The following is a 20,989-nucleotide window of genomic DNA, read 5'->3' on the forward strand; positions in this document are numbered from 1 at the left end:
CCTACTTTTACAACCACATGATGTCATTCCAGCAAACCAGGCCAGCTCTGGAACAGGGGACTATGGTGGAGTCTGCTTTACTGCTGCACATCTGGTAACAGCACACAGTCAGCTCATCTTACTGATACTGAACTTTAAGACCAGGTTCCACTTGCAGAGTCGGCCATTCTGACAAAACAGCTAATATGTGGCTAGAGATCTGTAGGGTATTAAGTGGTGCAGCGCCATTGTTCTACCTTCTGGCACACTCCCTGGCATTTACACTAGAATAAGCAAATCTTAATGGCCCTCTGAGCACTAATGCCCTATTGCTTTCCTCAAGGATACAATGAGGTAATCATATCCGGCAGGGAAAAATATCTTTAACTAATTTCACTCCCTGCTCTCAAAGAGAGGGAAGACAGATTGAGCAATGGAAATGATTCAGCTTCTTCTATTGTAAAAGCTGTCATGTCAACTGTGCATGAATATTTCCAGTGCCTCTGTCTCCTATGTGAAAGAATTTGAAAATGGGTGGAGCCTAGACAGCACCATTCCAAGAGAATAAATATCCCAATTCCGGCTACTGGAATGGATTTGATCAGCATAGGCATGGCTGCCAGCAGCAAATTCCTATATGCCACAGAGTTGTATTTTAACTCTGTCATAACTTGCCAAACCAAGCAGTGTTGATTTTAGTTTGATGGTGCAACATATCCAAAGAATCCTGGCACTCTGAGGTTTAGGTGACATGTAAATGCCACAAGAAGACAACGCATTTGTTAAAAATTAAAATATTATTCTAATCTAGTCTTAGGAGTATCAGTAGCCCCTGCTTGTCTGCAATAATGGTGCTCATGCACAGTCATTTAAACTTGGTTTAAATGGTTCGTAGTCCACAATTTTTCTGGGGTTTTTTTTGTTGACAGCTAACTACGCTAAACATCATTATACTAAACAAAAATAGCATCGGACAAATATGTAATATGTTACCATGCTATGAATATTTAAAATTAATTAATTAATTCATTCATTCATTATCTGTAACCGCTTATCCAGTTCAGGGTCACGGTGGGTGCGGAGCCTACCCGGAATCAAAGGGTACAAGGCCGGAATACACCCTGGAGGGGGCACCAGTCCTTCACAGGGCAACGCACACACTTTGAGTTGACAATCCACCTACCAACGTGTGTTTTTGGACTGTGGGAGGAAACCGGAGCACCCGGAGGAAACCCACACAGACACAGAGAGAACACACCACACTCCTCACAGACAGTCACCCGGAGGAAACCCACGCAGACACAGGAAGAACACACAACACTCCTCACAGACAGTGACCCGGAGGAAACCCAGGCAGACACGGAGAACACACCGAACTCCTCACAGACAGTCACCTGGAGGAAACCCACACAGACACAGGGAGAACACACCACACTCCTCAAAGACAGTCACCCGGAGGAAACCCAGGCAGACACAAGGAGAACACACCACACTCCTCACAGACAGTCACCTGGAGGAAACCCACGCAGATACAGAGAGAACACACCACACTTCTCATAGACAGTCACCCGGAGGAAACCCAGGCAGACACGGAGAACACACCGAACTCTTCACAGACAGTCACCTGGAGGAAACCCACACAGACACAGGGAGAACACACCACACTCCTTACAGACAGTCACCTGGAGGAAACCCACGCAGACACAGAGAGAACACACCACACTCCTCACAGACAGTCACCTGGAGGAAACCCACGCAGACACAGAGAGAACACACCACACTCCTCACAGACAGTCACCCGGAGAAAACCCACGCAGACACAGGGAGAACACACCACACTCCTCACAGACAGTCACCCGGAGGGAGACTTGAACCCACAACCTCCAGGTCCCTGGAGCCGTGTGACTGTGACACCTACCTGCTGCACCACCGTGCCGCCAGTATTTCAAATTATTTTATTAAAAAAATGAATTTTAAAAGGTTTCAGTATTAAAACTTTAGTAACTGAAGATGAATATACCAGTCCCACCCAGGTTTTGTAAGATCAGACTCTATGCTCCAAAAAAAATCAAATGCACCCAAAGGAGGTCCAGAGGCTGAGAACTGTGCTTACAAATAACAAATGGTCTTGACTGGCCCCTTTCACAATAACAACTTTTATTCATTATGTTTATTCTGGGAGTGCTGTCAGATGCCACTGAGCTATGCAATCCACTGGGTTGGCAAGTAATTGGTATTTCTGAACTCTCCCCCTCACTGCCATTTGCCCTCATCTGTGGCTCTGTGCCAGGCTCAAAACTGTACTGTATTCCTCAGGGTAAAAGGAGCAGTGTTCCACCCAGTGTTCAATCATGTTCAACAAAAGCCAACTGTTTTAAACAGATAAAACTCTTCTGCACCGTTCTCGACCTGCAGAACTCCATAAGCAACAAACAAACACTTTCTCTATTCATTTATTATAAAAAACACCTACGAGTGCTTGGACCAGAAATAAGTCAGATTAAGAATGAACCTATTAATACTGAATATTTCAGCAGTTCAAGAACATGATCAGATCATGTTTCAAAGCTAAAAATCCTCCCACACAGGAGCTCTTTGAGGGAAGGCCCTTAAAAAGCTGGTTGACATCTCTGCTGGTGCCCTAAAGTAACCTGAGGTCCGATCAGTAGCCTGAAGTAATAATGGAAAGGCATGGCAAATGATCCATAAACTGTCAGATATCAGTAACACACGGGTCATTTTTTGTCCAGGATACAAACAAAGGAAATGTTATCTGAAAGCATTAATGACATTCATTCATTCATTCATTATCTGTAACCCTTATCGTGGTGGGTCCAGAGCCTACCTGGAATCATTGGGTGCAAGGCAGGAATACACCCTGGAGAGGGCGCCAGTCCTTCACAGGGCAACACAGACACACACATTCACTCAGACCTACGGACACTTTTGAGTCGCCAATCCACCTACCAACATGTGTTTTTGGACTGTGGGAGGAAACCGGAGCACCCGGAGGAAACCCACGCGGACACGGGGAGAACACACCAACTCCTCAAAGACAGTCACCCGGAGGTATTAATGACAGTCAGATTCAAATGTGTACTTTTGGGAATGGAATTTTTCATATCTTATCTATAAATGTTTAACCAATAGCCTGGTGTCAAGGCAGGGTATGTGCTCTCAATATATATATTCCTCTGCAATTGTTTGATGGCACACCTCGATTGTGTTGGATGATGTTTGTACCTGGAGAAGACTAGATCAGGGAGATTATTTTAAAAATATAAGAATGAAACAAATACACAGACAGTTTCAAACATTGCTTAACCATTGAGGAATGCTCCAAAGGCTCTACGTTGAACACCCGTGCTTGGTGTATTATCAGGATTAGACCATATGCTTGTCAGATCAGGCGCTCTGTATCCCCTTAAATCAGCACTGAGGATAAATCTGGGCTAAGTCTTCCCCTCAGCTTCACAGGCTACATGAAATTAGCCTGGAATGTGTGTCAAACTTTCAGAGTAAATGTGTATTCAACTGTAAAATGACCACTGTCCAGAAAAGGGGACAGCAGAGATGACCCCGAGGACCCAGTTCCCGTGTTGCTGGATGTGTAAATGTAAGCAGCAGATCTAGGTTAGGGAGGCTTCTCCCGACGTTTACTGCAGCGCCACCAGCTCCAGCCTGCAGCCTCGAGCTGGGAGCGCACGGGGGGGCGGAGCCACGGGCATCACGTGACGCTGGATATTCACGCCAATGGCAGTCGTAGCAGTCGCGAGCCCAATCACAGCATTCTGTGTTTATAACGATAAAATATGGCTTTACCGTTCGCTAACGACGGGACGAGCCCGGAGACGTGTGAGAGACCCGCATTCACACAGAATGGCCTCTTCATACACAGCCCCTGAGACACGGGTAAACATGAGAGAGAAGAGAGAGCCTCGCGACTGCAGGGCAAACACACCCAGCTCTTCTAGGTTTAGGGATTTAAAATGTCTGTTTCATTATTCCTGCTGTTTCATGCAGCTTCCTCAACCTTTTAGACACGGGCCTGTGCTGTGGGCCCTGCACGTACACAGCTCTGGATAATAATCCATTCACACCACATCATGGATGATCCAGCGCCTGTCACACCGCAGTCAGCATTCACCACATATTCCTACAGTTCCCCCAAAGCCTGGACACGGAACACAGCCGGTTTAAACGTGTCAGTCGTTCATTTCCAACCAAATAATAATAATAACCGTAGCCCACACCCGCACTACTCTCTCATTGGGCTGTGTCTGTGCTCGCTACTCAGCTAACGTCAATAGACACATAAGAAAGGGGCGCATCAAAGGCGCGTGTAAATAATCCCCCGTGAACCCATTTCCCACTCAGTCAGGAGAAGCAAGGAAAGCAGCGGAGCCACAAATGACTACAGCGGTGTCTTACCGTTATGATCCAGGTTGCTGAGGGTCGTTTCTCGCTGGAAAAAAAAACAGCAACAATGAATACGGGAAAGGGGAAAAGGCGACGTGTTGCGCAAATGCAGCAGCACCAGCTCTGAGAGGGTCTCGTTGCTGAGGGGGTTTTAAGGCAGTGTTAAGGCGGTGGGCCCTCGCCCCGCTCCGTGTTCACCACTGCCGCCGCCGCCGCCGCTCCTCGCCGCTGTGTCTGATGGGTTCAGATCCTCCGCTCGCGGTCAGATCCATTTACTCTCCCTCTACAGCGCAGCAGCTGCGGGACTGATGCGCGCTCGCTCTGGGCGTCTCCGCTTCCTGTCCAGCCCTCCCTCCCTCCCACCTACCAACACACACACACACACACACACACACACAGAGAGACACACGTCACCAAATAGCCTTCAGTGAGCCTGCAGATTAGACGGTCTGATACAATGTTTTAAAAGACACAGTTTATATATTTCTTGATTATTTACTACAGTAGCTAGATCAAAATGAAAGAACAAGATCATTATTTTCCTAAATTTCATAGTCACTGCTCGACAGGATACATTTTTCATAACTATAGATAGATAGATAGATAGATAGATAGATAGATACGTGTTGGGACAGTGGCATGTTTACCACTGTGTTACATCACCTTTCCTTTTAACAACACTCAGTAAGAGTTTGGGAACTGAGGATACTCATTGTTGAAGCTTTGTAGGTGGAATTCTTTCTTGCTTGATGTACAACTTCAGTAGCTCAACAGCCTGGGGTCTTCGTTGTCGAATTTTGCGCTTCATAATGCGCCACACCTTTTCAATGGGAGACTGGTCATGTTGTTTTTGGCCTTGCCGCTTACTTGCAGAGATTTCTCCAGATTCTCTGAACCTTTTGATGATATTATGGACTGAAGATGATGAAATCCCTAAATTCCTTGCTATTGTACCTTGAGAAACGTTGTTCTTAAACTGTTGGATGATTTGCTCACGCAGTTGTTCACAAGTGGTGAACCTCGCCCATCCTCCCTTTATACCCAATCATGACACTCACCTGTTTCCAATTCACCTGTGGAATGGTCCAAACAGGTGTTTTTCGAGCATTCCTCAATTTTCCCAGTGTTTTGTTTCCCCTTTCCCAACCTTTTTGAAACGTGTTGCAGGCCTCAAATTCAAAATGAGTGACTATTTGAAAAAAAAACTATAAAAATGGATCTGTTTGAACATCTTGTCTTTGTAGTGTATTCAATTGAATATAGGTTGAAAAAAATGGCAAATAATCGTATTCTGCTTTTATTTATGTTTTACCCAAGGTAACCCAACTTTATTGGAATTGGGGTTGTATACACTCACTCACACACACACACACACACACACATATATATATATAATTTTTTTTTAATTAATTACCTGGAGGTTGTGGATTCGAGTCCTGCTCCAGGTGACTGTCTGTGAGGAGTGTGGTGTGTTCTCCCTGTGTCCGCGTGGGTTTTCTCCGGGTGACTGTCTGTGAAGACTGAGTTGTGTTCTCCCTGTGTCTGCGTGGGTTTCCTCCGGGTGACTGTCTGTGAGGAGTGTGGTGTGTTCTCCCTGTGTCTGCGTGGGTTTTCTCCGGTTGACTGTCTGTGAGGAGTGTGGTGTGTTCTCCCTGTGTCTGCGTGGGTTTTCTCCGGGTGACTGTCTGTGAAGACTGAGTTGTGTTCTCCCTGTGTCTGCGTGGGTTTCCTCCGGGTGACTGTCTGTGAGGAGTGTGGTGTGTTCTCCCTGTGTCTGCGTGGGTTTTCTCCGGGTGACTGTCTGTGAGGAGTGCGGTGTGTTCTCTCTGTGTCTGCGTGGGTTTCCTCCGGGTGACTGTCTGTGAGGAGTGTGGTGTGTTCTCCCTGTGTCTGCGTGGGTTTCCTCCGGGTGACTGTCTGTGAGGAGTGTGGTGTGTTCTCCCTGTGTCTGCGTGGGTTTCCTCCGGGTGACTGTCTGTGAGGAGTGCGGTGTGTTCTCTCTGTGTCTGCGTGGGTTTCCTCTGGGTGACTGTCTGTGAGGAGTGTGGTGTGTTCTCCCTGTGTCTGCGTGGGTTTCCTCTGATTGGCGCCCCCTCCAGGGTGTATTCCCCGCCTTGCGCCCAATGATTCCAGGTAGGCTCTGGACCCACCGCGACCCTGAACTGGATAAGTGCTTACAGATAATGAATGAATTAATATAATTTTTAGGAAAATAATGATGACTGGACAAATAGTGTCCTGTATCCTCCATGTTTCATGTTTCTTACTAATTTTCAAAAGTTGCAGCAATCAAAAATTCAATTTTAAGCTTCTTTTCAGCCACACATTTTACTGTTCTCTAATTTTAATGACAGAGCTTTTACAAATTTCACATTGAAATGTTTCATATTGCGATCATCCATTCTATTCATGTTAGGACAACTTTGTACTGAGAGGAGCATTCATTTGGAAATGTGAAAAAATGTAAGCTGTTCTGTTTAATTAATCTACTTTTATTTTTATTAATGAACCCCTCACTCACTTCTACGTGACTGTTTGCAAAATTATGACAGAGGTTTCTATAAACCAGTAACACTATCTGAAGATATGCTCATCCCTCAATACAAGCTTACTGTGGGAACAGTGGTGACAGTAAATTAGTCTGATTTATTATTTTAAAGCCCAGTTCACATTGTAATAGCAGCACTCTTACACCATTACTCCATGTCACACTGCACATGATCCTGCAGTTGGGATGCCGATGACACACAGCTGTACATCCACCTGCAGCCTATGGATCTGTACTCTATTAAATGCCTGAATGAAAGTAAGTGTTGGTTGGGGAAGATAAAACTGAAGCTTTTAATGAGTAATAAAACATTTTAATGAGTAATAATCACTGATTGCTGAACTATGTAAAATCTCAGGTGAAGTATCTAGGGTTATTATTTGATCCTGGCCTCAGGTTTGATAATCAAATTTGTCAGGAACAGTATTTTCCATCTCAGATGTATAGCTACGATTCAATCATGTCTGTCACCACAAGACTTATTTAATCAGAGCTAGACTACTGTAATAGCTTGTACTTTGGTATAACAAGTCTTCATTAGCTGGGTTACAACCTGTCCAATATGAACACATCACCCCTGTCCTGGCTTCTCCTCAGTGGCTTCCTGTAACTTACAGGATCCATTTCAAAGTCTTTTAGTTTGTTTTTAAGTCCTGGGATGGGTCCGCCCCATCTTATATCTAAGAGATCTGTTCAAAACCTATGCTTCCTCCAGGTCTTTAAGGTCAACAGATCAACTGCTGTCGGCTGTGCCACGGTCTCGGCATCTGTGGAATAGCCTACCCCTGGATATTAGGTCTGCTCCTTCTATTGCCCTTTTTAAAACTAGACTAAAAACCTACTTTCATTGGTTAGCATTCAACCCTTTTGTATGTAACAACAGTTTAACACTTTGGTTTTAAATGTGCTTTATACATTTTTTATTTGTCATATCAACTGCTCATGACTGGTAGTTTTTAAAGGTTAATCATAGTAGTGGTATTGGGCCAATGTTTTGTCACTGCCAGGACTTTACCATTCTGTACCATCTTTATCATATTCAGCCACAAAAGCAGCAAATCATGGAGCAATATTTAAATTACACATTTAAAGACCACTGATCTTAACTCATGATTTAAAATCTTTTACAGTTCATGATTTCCATATGAGAGCCTTATCATGACTATCCACAGTCGAAACAAGACTCTGACTGGCTCCTCTGAAATGTATAATGTAGGTAAAGAAATAAGGCTCAGTCTTAAGCTGCACAACTCTCAGTGCACCGTTTAGAGCCATATTTGGGTATAGAAGCTGTACATTTAATGGCATGTAGTGCACTATATGAAAAGCAGGGTGCCATTTGAGATTCAGCCTTAGATTTTTCCCCTTTATTCCGGAAACATAATTAAATAAATTAATTCATTAAAATCTCATTCTAATGTAACTCTATTAACAGAGAGAGACTTAAACAGGTTCTAAAATAAGGTAAATATTCTGGGCTACTATGCTGTTTAAATTCTGCAGAAAAACCACTGACTTTGATAAATCAGTCAAACAGTGACATGGTTCTGACCAAAGCTTTCAGTATAAATTTAAATATTCTAATCATATATTTCAATATCTGCATTGCCTCAGTAAAATTCTCAGTACACCATTTTTATTTTTTAATATTTGTTCAAATGCTAAGGCAAACCACATTATCACGAATGTATAAAAAGACATTCTACTGGTGTTAATTTATTAAACCTGGCTGTTAAATGGTTAAACTTATGAACAAATATGTGGTAATGCTGAATGGCTTAATGTCAACAGACGGAGAAGACAAAGTGAGGTCAGTATCAGGCATGATTTGAGATATAAGAGTGAAGATGGATATGGGTTCACTATTTGGCAAACAACAGGTCACCGTTGCCCTTTCCGTCTATATGCTATAACTGGTTATGGATTACTTTTAATGCATTAACAACATGTTTAATAACCATTAATAAACACATTTTAAATGATTTATAGACTTTTATAACTGTAGTCTTACTCTAAAATGGTGCTGCTAATTTATTCATTTTCTGTAATCACTTTCTCCTGTTCAGTGTCTCAGTGGGTCTGGGCCATACACAGAATCATTGGGCACAAGGCAGGAACACACCCTGGATGAGGTTCCAGTCCCTCACTGGGCATCACACATTCACTTATATTCCCACACCTATTTTAAATAACCAGTCCACCTACCAGCATGTGGTTTTGGACTGTGGGAGGAAACAGGAACACCCGGATGCACACATGGTCAGGTTTTGCATGCTGCCTAAAACAGAAGAACTGATTTTGTGCTGCATCTCATGTAGAATGTAAACACTTCAGTTTTGTCCCACTGCTTTTTCCAGAGTCTTTACAATCACAGCCGTGGACCTGTGTTTAGGTGAGAGTGCAAAGATGTGGTTAAATGGAGAAAAACATTCACAACAAACAGAGTGCAATACATCTACATTTACAGGGATTCTTTACATTTACAGGTGCTAATCTGGCACCAGGTGATAATTTCCCTAATTACCCGACTCTATTTACCTGCCAACACTTATTATGATTTCGTTAGATGGCGAGCAGCTGGACAGTGATTGACACCGTGCAACTCCTGGTTATACTCAACTCAGCTTTATTTATAGAGCACTTTAAAAATTTACGACAACTGAAACAAAGTGCTGTACATAGATAATTAACATAGAAATAAACAAAACTAATAAAACATACATAGTACAAGCTTTATCTCCGTTTCTCAGAAATGCTACTTGGTGTCAGTGAAACCACAGCAATCAAAGGTTTCAGAAAGGTTTACAGGAGAGAAGTGACAAACTGCTTTTCTGCAAAACATAAAAAGCGCCGCTGATGTGAATGCCGTGGTTGAGCTCTAATTTGAAGTGATTATTTAACATAGTCTGTTCTTATTGTGATTATTAGCTAGCTAGCTACTCACTGCATTTATTTCTGATGAGTATATAAAGTTAGAAGCATCATTTGTTTTTGAGAATGCTTTGACATTTATGGCCTGAAGAAAGTGCTCAAAATCAGTTACAGTAACAGAGAGAGCGAGTCTTACTTCATGTCCATCGTTGCATTTCTGTAAAGTGAAATCACACCTTCAAAAGCATCATCTTCTCTTCACACTTGGTGAGGGGATCTTCAAAGGTGTAACGTGAGCAGTCAATACATAGGGGAAGACTACAGTGAACTGTGGTCAGAGGGTATACACTAACCACATCTAACATACTTGATTAGTCATCACCTCCCGAAGTGAAAGTGAGACCACTGAGACCTCAGCCTTTTATCTTTTACTATTTATTTCAGCGCACCACCACATCCTATTGATGTTATAGTAAAAAACAACAACAACAAAAAACAGCCTGGTCTTACTGCTCTTTTCAAATACGGTTTGCTTCCATTCATTATTTAGATAAGTCAAAAATCAAATAAAAGTTTGAGAAATGTGTTGCTTGCTTTAATATATATGTGACAGATGCTGGAAGAGAAAAAGGTGCCAATAGTGGGCCTCTAGCAGATGTTTGAAATAGTGTTTGCATATATTTGTTCTGTGTGCACCCTGCCACATAGTGGTTAATGAGGGTAATTGCAAGGCAATCATAATGCCTCATTTCCTCAGACAGTACGTACAAATACTAACTACCACTAATATTTATAGACTCCAGCCCATTTAGTGATTTTCTAAAAACATAAGCTTTAACCCTTTGGAGTCATTTGGAGACGTTTTCTCAATTTTCTGAAATTCCTCTTTAAAGTACTTGGTATTATAATTATATCGCCCACATGTTGTATATCAAAATGTTCAGAACCATCTCAGCGCTGTCGTTAAGAGAGGCCCATGTGACCTAGCGCATTTTATGAAGAGATAATCTGTTTATAACCTTGAAAAACTTAAATCCGATTTTAGAAAATCTTTATATTTCCTACGAAAACATCCCTTTCCTTAGGGATCTTAGAGTCTTAGAGTCTTAAAACCAAGCAAATCCACCAGTTAGACACGGCGCGAGGCAGAGGAGGCGTGTCTAAAGCTCATACATAGGCTCGTAGCTCGGGATGTACGTACGGCCGCGAAAACATGCGATCGAAAGAGCGGTTTGAATTTCTGCGCTGTGCTATCGCTAAGATAATAATAGAAACATCGTCACCAGAGGGTTAATATGTAGTTCCTAAAGCCTCCACTCCTTTACAAAGTTGTCACACCAGGTATCAGAACATTTCTGTGAGGATTTGCTTGCATGCTAGCACAACAGCATTTGGGAGGTCGGGTCCTGGTGTTAGAAAATTAGTTCTGGATCAGAAAAGCCACTTCATTCCAAAGGAAACACACTGAACTCCATTACTTCATAGAATGTAGTTTCTCTGCCCCAAAGCACAATGTTGGGGGGCTTTATACCCCTCTAGCTAACACCTGGCCTTGAGCATGCTAAACCTAGGGGCAAGTACCACTGCTCCAGAGGGTCTCAACCTATTGGCAATGCTTCATATTATACAAGCTGTGAGTGCTGAACGGCCAGTCTGTATTGGACCTTAAAATAGTTGAATTTAATACATAGATAAATGTCTATAATTGTATTAATATTAATACCATTGGGCATGTAGTGTATGATTTTTTTATTATTATTATTTGGTTTATTTTGTTTCATTTTGTTTTCTTTATTATATAAACCACATCACCACGAGATCTCATTTCTTTCCTTTTCCTCTCAGAGACACGCAACAATGCAGCACAGGAAACTGTAATGCACACCAAATAAAAAAAACAACAACCCAAAAAACACGTTTCAGAGCACTGAAATAATACGTAAATGTGACCAACAAAAAGGAAAGCAGTGACTCATTTCTGAAGGGTCCTCAGTCCCCACAACACTGCTTTGGTGCAAAAAGTCATGTTTCTACAAATAAAATGGAAAATTGAATAAGAACTGTGGGTGGAATTATTTTTAATAAAATTACACTGAATTTGGAAAGACGTTCAGGGTGCTGCCAGTTTTCCACCTCCTCTACTTGTTTTAATAATTAAACAGACAGGGAAAATTCTTACTTTTTAAATTTAGCTACAGAAGAAAGAAATTTAATAATAAAGAAATAATTGTAATTTCTGGTCTCGCAAAATTTTAGTGACACGTGTAAAAGCCGTGAAGCTTAGAATACTGTTCAATTACTAAAGCACAACTGTTGATTATTCAATACTAAATGACTTTGGTAAATGTAGACTCATTCTGAATCTGATTATTTCAGCACAACACATAAAACAATGGGCGGGAGAATATTTAGCACAGGGTTACATCACCTGTTCTTGTCACTATGGTGGTACTCTCAAGGGTACATCTTCAGTACCTTTATTCAAGAAATATGTATTATTATTATTATATAAACAAAATTCTAAATAAATTGTAGATTTTTAAGTTAGTTTTAAAAGCCTTTAAGAAACAATACAGTCCAAAAACATGGAGGCTGGGTGAATTGGCTTCTCTAATAACTGTCCTGGTGTGTGAGTGAATGTGTGTGTGCCCAGATATGGATTGGCACTCTGTCCTGCGTAAAATCCTAGTGCTTGATGCAGTTCTCCAGGTGGACTTCGTTCCTGGTTGAGAGCACACTGTGTGCGTTTGGCTGCCGCTTCTCGCCAGTGTGTGTGTGTGTGTGTGTGTGGATTGAGTGTTCTGAGCGTTCTGAGCAGTGTGGATTGTAAAGCGACCTTGGGTGTCTAGAAAGGCGCTATATAAGTGTAACAATAACTAACTACTGGATTTAAAAACCTACATTTTCTCTTTTAAAGTTACATTTACACTTTGTACAATAGTGAACAATATTGTACCTGTACAGTACACAGTAAATTCATCAGTGTTAAATCAACACTAGTAGTAGTGTTTAGTTAACACTGGAGAATTTACTGTGTACCTTTTTCTGAGAGTGTATGCATAAACAGATTAAAGGAATTAATACCACTGAACTAATGGGTTATTCACAGGTGTTTAAACTGGTTTAATATCTGAGCATGAATAAAGTACAGTTAATTTCCAGATATTACCAGATCATCGAATCATTATATTATAAATGAATACTGTGTATTTAAACAACAATAAAGCTGAATATATTTAAATCCAGGGCAAACTGGATTTCCAAAAAGTGCTTTCTATTTTTAATTTGTTTTTCACCTGCTGTGCCAACTAGGTTTGTATGCCTGTCGGTTAGCTAACTCTTACCATGCGGTTTGTGCAGTTAGTTCACCTCCTATGCAGGTCTTTCAGTGTGTCCTCCCATGAAGTTGTCTAGAACAGGAACCCGGTGCCTGCTGGTGTCATTTCTCACAGTCAGCCATGCAGAGATGCTCGACTACAGGATTCTTCACATCACCGCTCTCCTCACCATCCTTCAGTCAGCCTTTTATGACACTTCCAGTTCTTTCAAGAAAGACCCGAATGGCAAATCTGGCAGCAAAGGTTTGTGATTTTGTTTATTCACTAGGCTTTTCATGGTGCTTCACTTGCTGTAGATGACGGCACTTCTACCGGTCTTCTGTTGTGAAGAGAAAGCAGAAATGAACGGATCGTGTCATGTAGTAAAATGGGGTACTTTGGGTTTAAAGAGATGCACATCTCTAGAACATTTCATAAAAAACTGTACTCTTAAATACTTATTTAAACAAAGATATTAATACGACAAAATACAGGAACCTTGCATTTGTCAAATACAAGCAAAAAAACAAGCAAAAATAACAAAGAACAAGAATTTTTATTACAATAAAACGTTAAACGGCACCTACCCTGAAAGGAAAGTTACATTTGAAAGATAAACACAAAAGGAGGAGTAGGAGGGTGGTGGTGACAGACCACATCCTGACACTATATAAACATCCCCCACTTTTTCTCACCGTACTGTCACACACAAACAAACAGCAGGATCCCATTGTGTTTTCAGGCAGAACGCTGAAGACGCAGAGAGTGACTACAGACGATGGCCTCACTTCAGTCTACTGTCCAGATCTGAACGATGACCAGGAGAATCACGTTAACATCAGTCTGCACAGGAAACAATATACACTTCACACAACTAATTTTACAAGGACTCAAGAACTGAACGACTCTGAGCTCAGGCACAGGTTTCATGTCTCTGTTAAGAACGACACAGTCCAGTATTTCATAGACAAACCTCAGGCCAACGACACAGACCTGTACTGCTGTGAAGTCCGAAGCTCTGCTGACATCAGCGCAACAGAATACACTGTGCTAATAGTAAAAGGTATTAATAAAGACATGCACACATTAAGCACTCCAAATAGCACCATAATAATTCTTGAAAAATGTTTCCCTTTCCCTGATTTTATAACATAATGTCATTTCAAATTGCCATTGGTTTTTCATGTGTCAATGGGCCAACAGAAATAACCCAAAAGACTAAACCAATTTTAGTCACTGACATAAAAACATTACAGAACTTTCAGTAAAGTTGGTATATCTTCAAAATGCAACTGCAAAATAATTACATTTCTCCTTGTTAATCTATATATAAACATGTTTTCAAAAGAAATGTGAAGAAATTATGAATAAAACATGAATCTGGTCCATAAATATTCATAGTATGCTTTTATTAATTTTATACACCAAACATAATTATACGTATTAAACAAATACACACATAACTGGAGAACCTGGGTTTGTCTGAACTTTTGTTGGTTGCCCAAGACGTGTAAGAGTTCTTTGTAGAAAACAGCTTTTCTTTTTTTTCCCCTGACTCTTAGATTTAAGTCCATTCTGTCCACATGATGGGAGACCTGTGTCCTGGCTGATGCTAACCGCAGGCTGTGGATTCTTTGCTTTGTACAACATTGTTGTAACTGTTGTCACCTGTTTCTTTGGTGTGAGTCCACATACACAATCATACACACAAATTAACGATTGAAAACCCCATTTTCAGCAAAGGATTTCCAGGATTAAAAAAAAATGACAATAAAAAGCTGAATGCAATGATGTGTGAATGATTTAAAGTCTATATTTAATTGAAAAAACAGAGTGCAGAAGATTTTTTTATTTGTTAGACCATAGGACACTCTTCCAATTCACCACTCCATTTTAAATGAGCTTGAGCCCAGAGAAGTCAGCAGTGCTTCATTAATTCATTCATTATCTGTAACCCTTATCCAATTCAGGGTCGCGGTGGGTCCGGAGCCTACCCGGAATCACTGGGCGCAATCCCATCCCTGGAAGGGGCGGTAGTCCTTCACAGGGCAACACACACATTCTCAGCAGTGCTTGTAGATCCTGTTTCTATATACTTTCTTTACTTTTGTGAGTTTTAACTTGCATTTGTGAATGCAGCAACAAACTCTGTTCACAGATAATGATTTTCAGAATTGTTTCTGAGCCCATGCATTGATTTCCACTACAGAAATATGTCAGTCTTAATTCAGAGCCTCCTGAGGGTCAGAAGATCCTGGTCAGTCAATACTGGTTTTGTATTTGCTAAGACAGTGCCCACAGTAGCAGAGGTCTTATCTCATGCTCTTCTGATACAAGCATCTGACCAGTAATTTTAGTCCAGGTTCATTCTCACTCCAACCTGAAGACCATTAGAACCACTGCTCATTTTGCAAATTGATTTCAATTTATTTAGGTCTATTATACAATTGATACACTGAAATCACTAATGTCTAAGGTCCCTGATACAAATACATATATACTTAAGGACTGTTGTGTGTTATCTGCTACTGAATAAGATTGTCATTCGCCTTCATTGCATACCACACTAGCTTCAGAACACACAGGCTGTAGTGTGTGTGCACTGTGTTTTCTCTATTTAGTATCTATTGTTTATATAGTACTTGTTAGTCCAGTTAGTTAGTATTTAGTCCTGGAGGTAATGCAAAAGAGATATTTAATTTAAGTATGTTCCTTTAGCCTGTTTCTCTGTGTAAATGACAATAACGTTTTGAGTCGTCTCCTGCGTGTAGAAATTTCTCTTCATGAATAAATCCCGACATTCTTTGCTATTTTATGTTGAGAAACGTGATTCTTGTATTGTTTCACTGTTTGCCCACACAGTATTCCACAGAACAGTAAATCCCTCCCCATCTTTACTTCTGAAGGACTCTCTGAGATGCTTTTTTTAAACACAGTCATGTGACCGACCTGATGTATTTATGTAGGAGTTAATTTATTCATTGTAGCCTTACACAACTTTGCGTCAGCTTTGTCCAAATATTATATATTATTGGAATGTGTGGATTGCATCTATCTATCTATCTATCTATCTATCTATCTATCTATCTATCTATCTTTCTCTCTATATATATAGGGTCTGTAGATGAATGACATGCTTCTATTCAATTATACAAACTGTCTTTCACATTTTATTAAATGTTAATATTATGTTTAAATGTGACTGTCTCCTAAAATGTTTTGAAACTGTTGTCTTGTTTCTCAACCAGTGGAAACTCAAGAACGAAGAGTCCAATAAGAGCGATTACTACAACATAAAGCCAAGGGAGGTCAGAAGCACCAGATAAACTCTGAATTCTGGATTCAAATGTTCCTGCCCACTCATACATCTGTAAATGTACAAAACTAGCTCATGTGCCATGTACTGTGAAACTAATTGCATTTACTGTTATTACATTACCGATATGATCGGTAATTGTTCACTGACGTTAGGTATTTTGACACGTCATTGTGGTGGTTTTCTTACTATGAATCAAACTTAACAGCAGAAAAATACTCTAAGAAATGAATCTTCCGTACAGACTGTGGAGAGTGTTGAAAAAACTGTGCTTTTTAGTATTACTTTATTAATAAATCATATTTTTAGCATAAATAAAGCATTATGCAAAACCTGCTGATTTGTGCTTCATCATCTTAATGGAATCCAAATAAAATCAATTAAATGTATGCGTCTGTGTCTTATCTCATCATTTTTTCATCATTTTCATCATTTTAAAAAAATCTGCTTATTTGTACTTGATTCAAATTTTCAATAATACTTTTAAATTTGGCCTTTGACCTGTGATGTAGATGGCCCTGCTGTTTTACTGCTAATTGTATTGCTAACAATAATTTTGCTTAAAAGAATTAATAAAGTTTAAAAAAAAACAAAAAAAATGACTGAAGAGGTTTTTTTTTCTTTTTTTGTGGCAATCAGCACAATTGTTGTGGCATGCCATAAAATATGTATTGAAAAACAATTTGGAATGCTTGTCATGCACACTCAAATAATACATTTCATGACTTAGCACAAGTGTTTCAGAGAAATACCAATATTTGTTTCCATTCATGGTTATCAGAGTTTCATTCTGAGTTTAGTCGAGTGGCTATCTGAGTTGAGTTTATTCATTTCGCTGATATGTTGCTTTTTTGCACTTGCAAGTTCAACATTTTCCCTTCAGTTAGCATCAAACGTGCGTATATCATGCAAATGCAGAAAATCAAACTATATTGGGGCAGTTACCGTCAGCTTGAGGTTTCCTGCCACAGTAATGATGTCATATTCTTTCCATAATACTTCAAGTTTCAAGCATAAAAAGACATTGGGCAATACCATTAGAGTTAAACGATGATTGCCATCCTGATCACAGTGATCTTGGGCATCCCTCTTGGGAATGGTGAGTAAATGGACTATAGCTAACTATGGCATTTTTGGCAAAAAAAAACACTGACTTTTCCTAACACTTTTGAACTTTCTCTGTCCCTCTCCAGCTTTTAGTGTTTCACAGCCGTACATTGTTGTGGGAAACCAGGGACAAGCTTCTTTGTACTGCGCCTACAACATCAGGACACATCCAAAAGAAATACAGTTGTCCCTATATAAGGGAATGTATGGAGAAGAAATGATCTGCACTGCCCGTGTCAACCTCTCAGACCCGTACATTGTGACAGATGGTAGGGTGCACTGTAGAGGCAATGTCAGTAAAGGCAGAGTGGACCTGACTATCTTTGGCTTGAAGGGGGAGGACACTGACCTATATCGCTGCAAGGTGGAGATCATCTTTCCACCGCCGTACCTCATGAAGTATGGGAATGGTACACTCGTGCATATTCCAGGTGAGAAACACAGTTCATACGGTTCCAGCTCTGTCAAGCTTCCTATAATATTGATGTTCTTATCTGCTCATCTGTAAGGGCCATTTCTGTCTGCCTCAGTCCATTAAGCTCATTCACAGAGTGTGAAACCAGTGGGAGTTCTATTTTGTTTTTATCTGTATACAGTAAATTGTAAATCTGAATACTTACAGGAATGGTCCAAGCCTAGGTCTGTGTTTTAAATTTTAGTTGTAATTTTAAATAAAGGAATCAAAATCTTGGGAGGAATTAAGAAATGTGAGCATAGGCTTAGCATACATTTCCTTAGAGTTAATCTTTTTTTGTGTGTCTTTGTGTTTGCGATCCAATAGGAATGGTCCACAGTTTTTTATTATTTACTTCATAAAAATAATTAAAATATATTTGATATTATTAATTATTATAATATATAATATAATGCAGGTTTGACCCTTTCCTAAAAGGCTACCAGTTTGAAGGTTTAAGGATGTGTTATGTTTGTACTAATATTATCTATAAAAAACGGGCAAAACCATTCAGACAAATGCCATGAAACAGGCTCTCAGTGGCTACGTTGGTTCAAATAGTTCACATAGATCCTAGAGAAGACATCCGACTGAAAACATTTCATTGTTCTTTACTGAACTGTAGATTTACATTCAGTGTACCACAAACTGGATGCAAACCCCCGAATCAGATCTTGTCCTGACTCCAGAGGGAGACAGAGGGCACCATTTAAGTACTATGACTTATGCACCAGAGTTTGTGATACACATTGTGAAGGTTGTGGTTGATGCCTTGGAAACGGGACGTCCCCAACCCTGAATGGAGACATATCACCAGAAACATGAAGCTTAGCTTTGACGTCAAAAGCTCTGTGGATACTTTCATCATATTTTTTTTTGATGTTTGAATTAATGTCTTTGTTTCTGAAAATGTAATTTTCCATTTGCTGAAAAGGGATTAATGACAAAAGCTCAGAAATGTCAATCAGCAGAAAAAGGCTCGACTGAATTCCTGTGTATTTCCTGCAATGAATAAATTGTCGTGTCTTTCCATTCTAGAAAACCCAGAGTGCCCCCGTGAACACACTCAGGCTATAGTCGGGGACAGCCCAGACATCACTAAAGACATTCAAAGAACTTCTTTACCTCTCATTCTGATCTGTGCAGTTTTAATAACCACCACCTTCACCCTCATACTACAGGTAAGACTGGCCCTCCTCCAAAATTGTACACCACCTATAAAAACAAGTGCATCATTGGAATTTTATATTATATGGGTGCTACATACAATGCGGTCATATCCTGTATATATTTCTTGTAATCATTACTGCTGGTAAATATGTACAGTGTACTGCATCTGCACCTTTAGACCTTACATCCTGAATTATAGGACAATGAATGATAAGTGGAAGTTATTGTTCATACTTTTCATATGTTGTTGTTCATATTTTTTGTGCAGGTAATGAATATGATCCTGACATGGCCAAAGTCCAATCATGTGCCACAGAAAAGCGATTACAAAAATTTCTGGTAAAAATACAGTATTTATCAGAGGTCTCAATCTAATTCTGTATTATAACAGAAAAATATACTAATTTTATTTTTTAAAAATGCTTGTTTGTAAAGACGAATTAAACGTGTGTTTTTGTTTTTTTAAAAAAATACATGTTTATGCTGTAATCCTTGGTCGTAAATACTGTAAAAGGAGTCCTAATGGTCCATTCAACTCCTTAAATACACTCTTATATTTACAGTTTAGTCATGGATAAAATCATTCAAATACCAACCAATTACTTTGGACTTAAACGTAGCTTGATATTTTAATTTCTTTAACTAATGTACATTTAATTATGTGTTGTATTGTTTTTTCTGGGTGGGTGGGGGGTGGAGAATGCATGCTTAAAGGAACACTATGTAATATTTTTACATTAAAATTACAGCTTTAAAATCATTGTGATGTTCACTGACCAGTAATAGGGTGAACAGAGCCTCTGTTATTTATATTCTGGGCTCAGCATTACAGAAACTGCCCTATGTAACATTTGGAGGGAGATAAGAAACCACAACACTCCCTCCCCTCTCGCATTGATTTCAGTACAATGCTGTAAAAATGAATTCCACTAGGGGGAGCACCATGAGCAAAAAACCCTGATCTTACCTAGTGTTCCTTTAAGGGAAGTGCATGCACTAGAACATTTAAAGAAATATTTTGACCAGTTCTGTGTAGTTTCTTGTGAAATGTCTACCTAATTTTCAGTGGGAAAAGAAACATTATGTGACATGTTGTTTCCTATGGAAGTGTACCAGATGCTTAATATTGGTAGGAAATATTCTACCAGTCAAGTAAACTCTGTGAAACCAAACATGTGTCTGTTTCCTGTAAAAACTCCTCGCATGTGTTGATTCAGTGCTGTACTCTCAAACTGAGTAGTATGAACTGAGAGGAACTGACTCAGACTGTTGAACCCATTTTGGAGTTCTCTGTGGTTGATTCAACAGACTTCAATCACAGATGAGCATAGGAGAAGAAGCAGGGTATGGGTATCTATGTCTCATCACCTTAAACCTAGTCATAAAGCAGTAACAAAGAGGATCTCAAGGCAAGAAATATCAGAAATGCTTGACAAGCTGGCTTTAACGTTTCAAAGAGGAATAAACAAATTAGTGCATGCTTATTTACCTAATGATGTCCTCATTTTACTCACTGTAGGACTCACCATTCTGTCCCAAAACAATATTCAATTTACACTTCGTAAACATAGCGTTAATAGACACCTACTACAGGCCAGAACATCAACAAACATGTTCTAGGTAGAAATGCTAGTTAGCATTTCTGCGCATTGAAACTAGCTTCTCATCAGAACCGTACCAGCTATTCTGACAAAACTGAAGGTTCTAGCTAACTAAGTTCCCAGTATAGTTATTCTATTAAGATGTTCATCTGTAGAAATCAGAGATTACCAAACTTATTTTAGAGGTGTTCACAGTCAGCACAGATG

At 39.9% G+C, this 20,989-nt stretch overlaps 3 protein-coding genes across 4 annotated transcripts in view; 2 read left to right on the top strand and 1 right to left on the bottom strand.

The window, feature by feature from the left end:
* raph1a (Ras association (RalGDS/AF-6) and pleckstrin homology domains 1a) overlaps nt 1–4,632 on the bottom strand; it is an 84,711-nt gene extending 80,079 nt beyond the window's left edge. For both annotated transcript variants that reach the window (XM_066641178.1, XM_066641177.1), the window contains exon 1: nt 4,411–4,632. The gene's annotated coding sequence lies outside the window, so the exon portion shown is untranslated. The remainder of the gene's footprint in view (nt 1–4,410) is intronic.
* Nucleotides 4,633–13,089: 8,457 nt separating this feature from the next.
* Nucleotides 13,090–16,876, top strand: LOC136664161 (T-cell-specific surface glycoprotein CD28-like). The gene is made up of 4 exons (XM_066641244.1): nt 13,090–13,398; nt 13,877–14,197; nt 14,697–14,815; nt 16,383–16,876. The coding sequence occupies exons 1-4, from the start codon at nt 13,218–13,220 to the stop codon at nt 16,458–16,460; spliced, it is 699 nt and encodes a 232-aa protein (XP_066497341.1). The 5' UTR covers nt 13,090–13,217; the 3' UTR covers nt 16,461–16,876.
* A 624-nt stretch (nt 16,877–17,500) lies between these two features.
* On the top strand, nt 17,501–20,289 carry cd28 (CD28 molecule). The gene is made up of 4 exons (XM_066641245.1): nt 17,501–17,549; nt 17,644–17,988; nt 19,050–19,192; nt 19,450–20,289. The coding sequence occupies exons 1-4, from the start codon at nt 17,501–17,503 to the stop codon at nt 19,522–19,524; spliced, it is 612 nt and encodes a 203-aa protein (XP_066497342.1). The 3' UTR covers nt 19,525–20,289.
* The last annotated feature ends 700 nt before the right edge of the window (nt 20,290–20,989 follow it).

The sequence above is a fragment of the Hoplias malabaricus genome, chromosome 12, assembly GCF_029633855.1.
Source record: "Hoplias malabaricus isolate fHopMal1 chromosome 12, fHopMal1.hap1, whole genome shotgun sequence".
NCBI classification, from domain to species: Eukaryota; Metazoa; Chordata; class Actinopteri; order Characiformes; family Erythrinidae; genus Hoplias; species Hoplias malabaricus.

Bases quoted from the DNA above. Each gene is read 5' to 3' on its own strand.
- LOC136664161 (XM_066641244.1), top strand. From the start codon at position 13,218: ATGAAGTTGTCTAGAACAGGAACCCGGTGCCTGCTGGTGTCATTTCTC. The intron at 13,399-13,876 runs GTTTGTGATTTT...TTGTGTTTTCAG, and splicing joins TGGCAAATCTGGCAGCAAAG to GCAGAACGCTGAAGACGCAG. The intron at 14,816-16,382 runs GTGAGTCCACAT...TTTCTCAACCAG, and splicing joins TTGTCACCTGTTTCTTTGGT to TGGAAACTCAAGAACGAAGA.
- cd28 (XM_066641245.1), top strand. From the start codon at position 17,501: ATGATTGCCATCCTGATCACAGTGATCTTGGGCATCCCTCTTGGGAAT. The intron at 17,550-17,643 runs GTGAGTAAATGG...GTCCCTCTCCAG, and splicing joins GGGCATCCCTCTTGGGAATG to CTTTTAGTGTTTCACAGCCG. The intron at 17,989-19,049 runs GTGAGAAACACA...TTTCCATTCTAG, and splicing joins TACACTCGTGCATATTCCAG to AAAACCCAGAGTGCCCCCGT.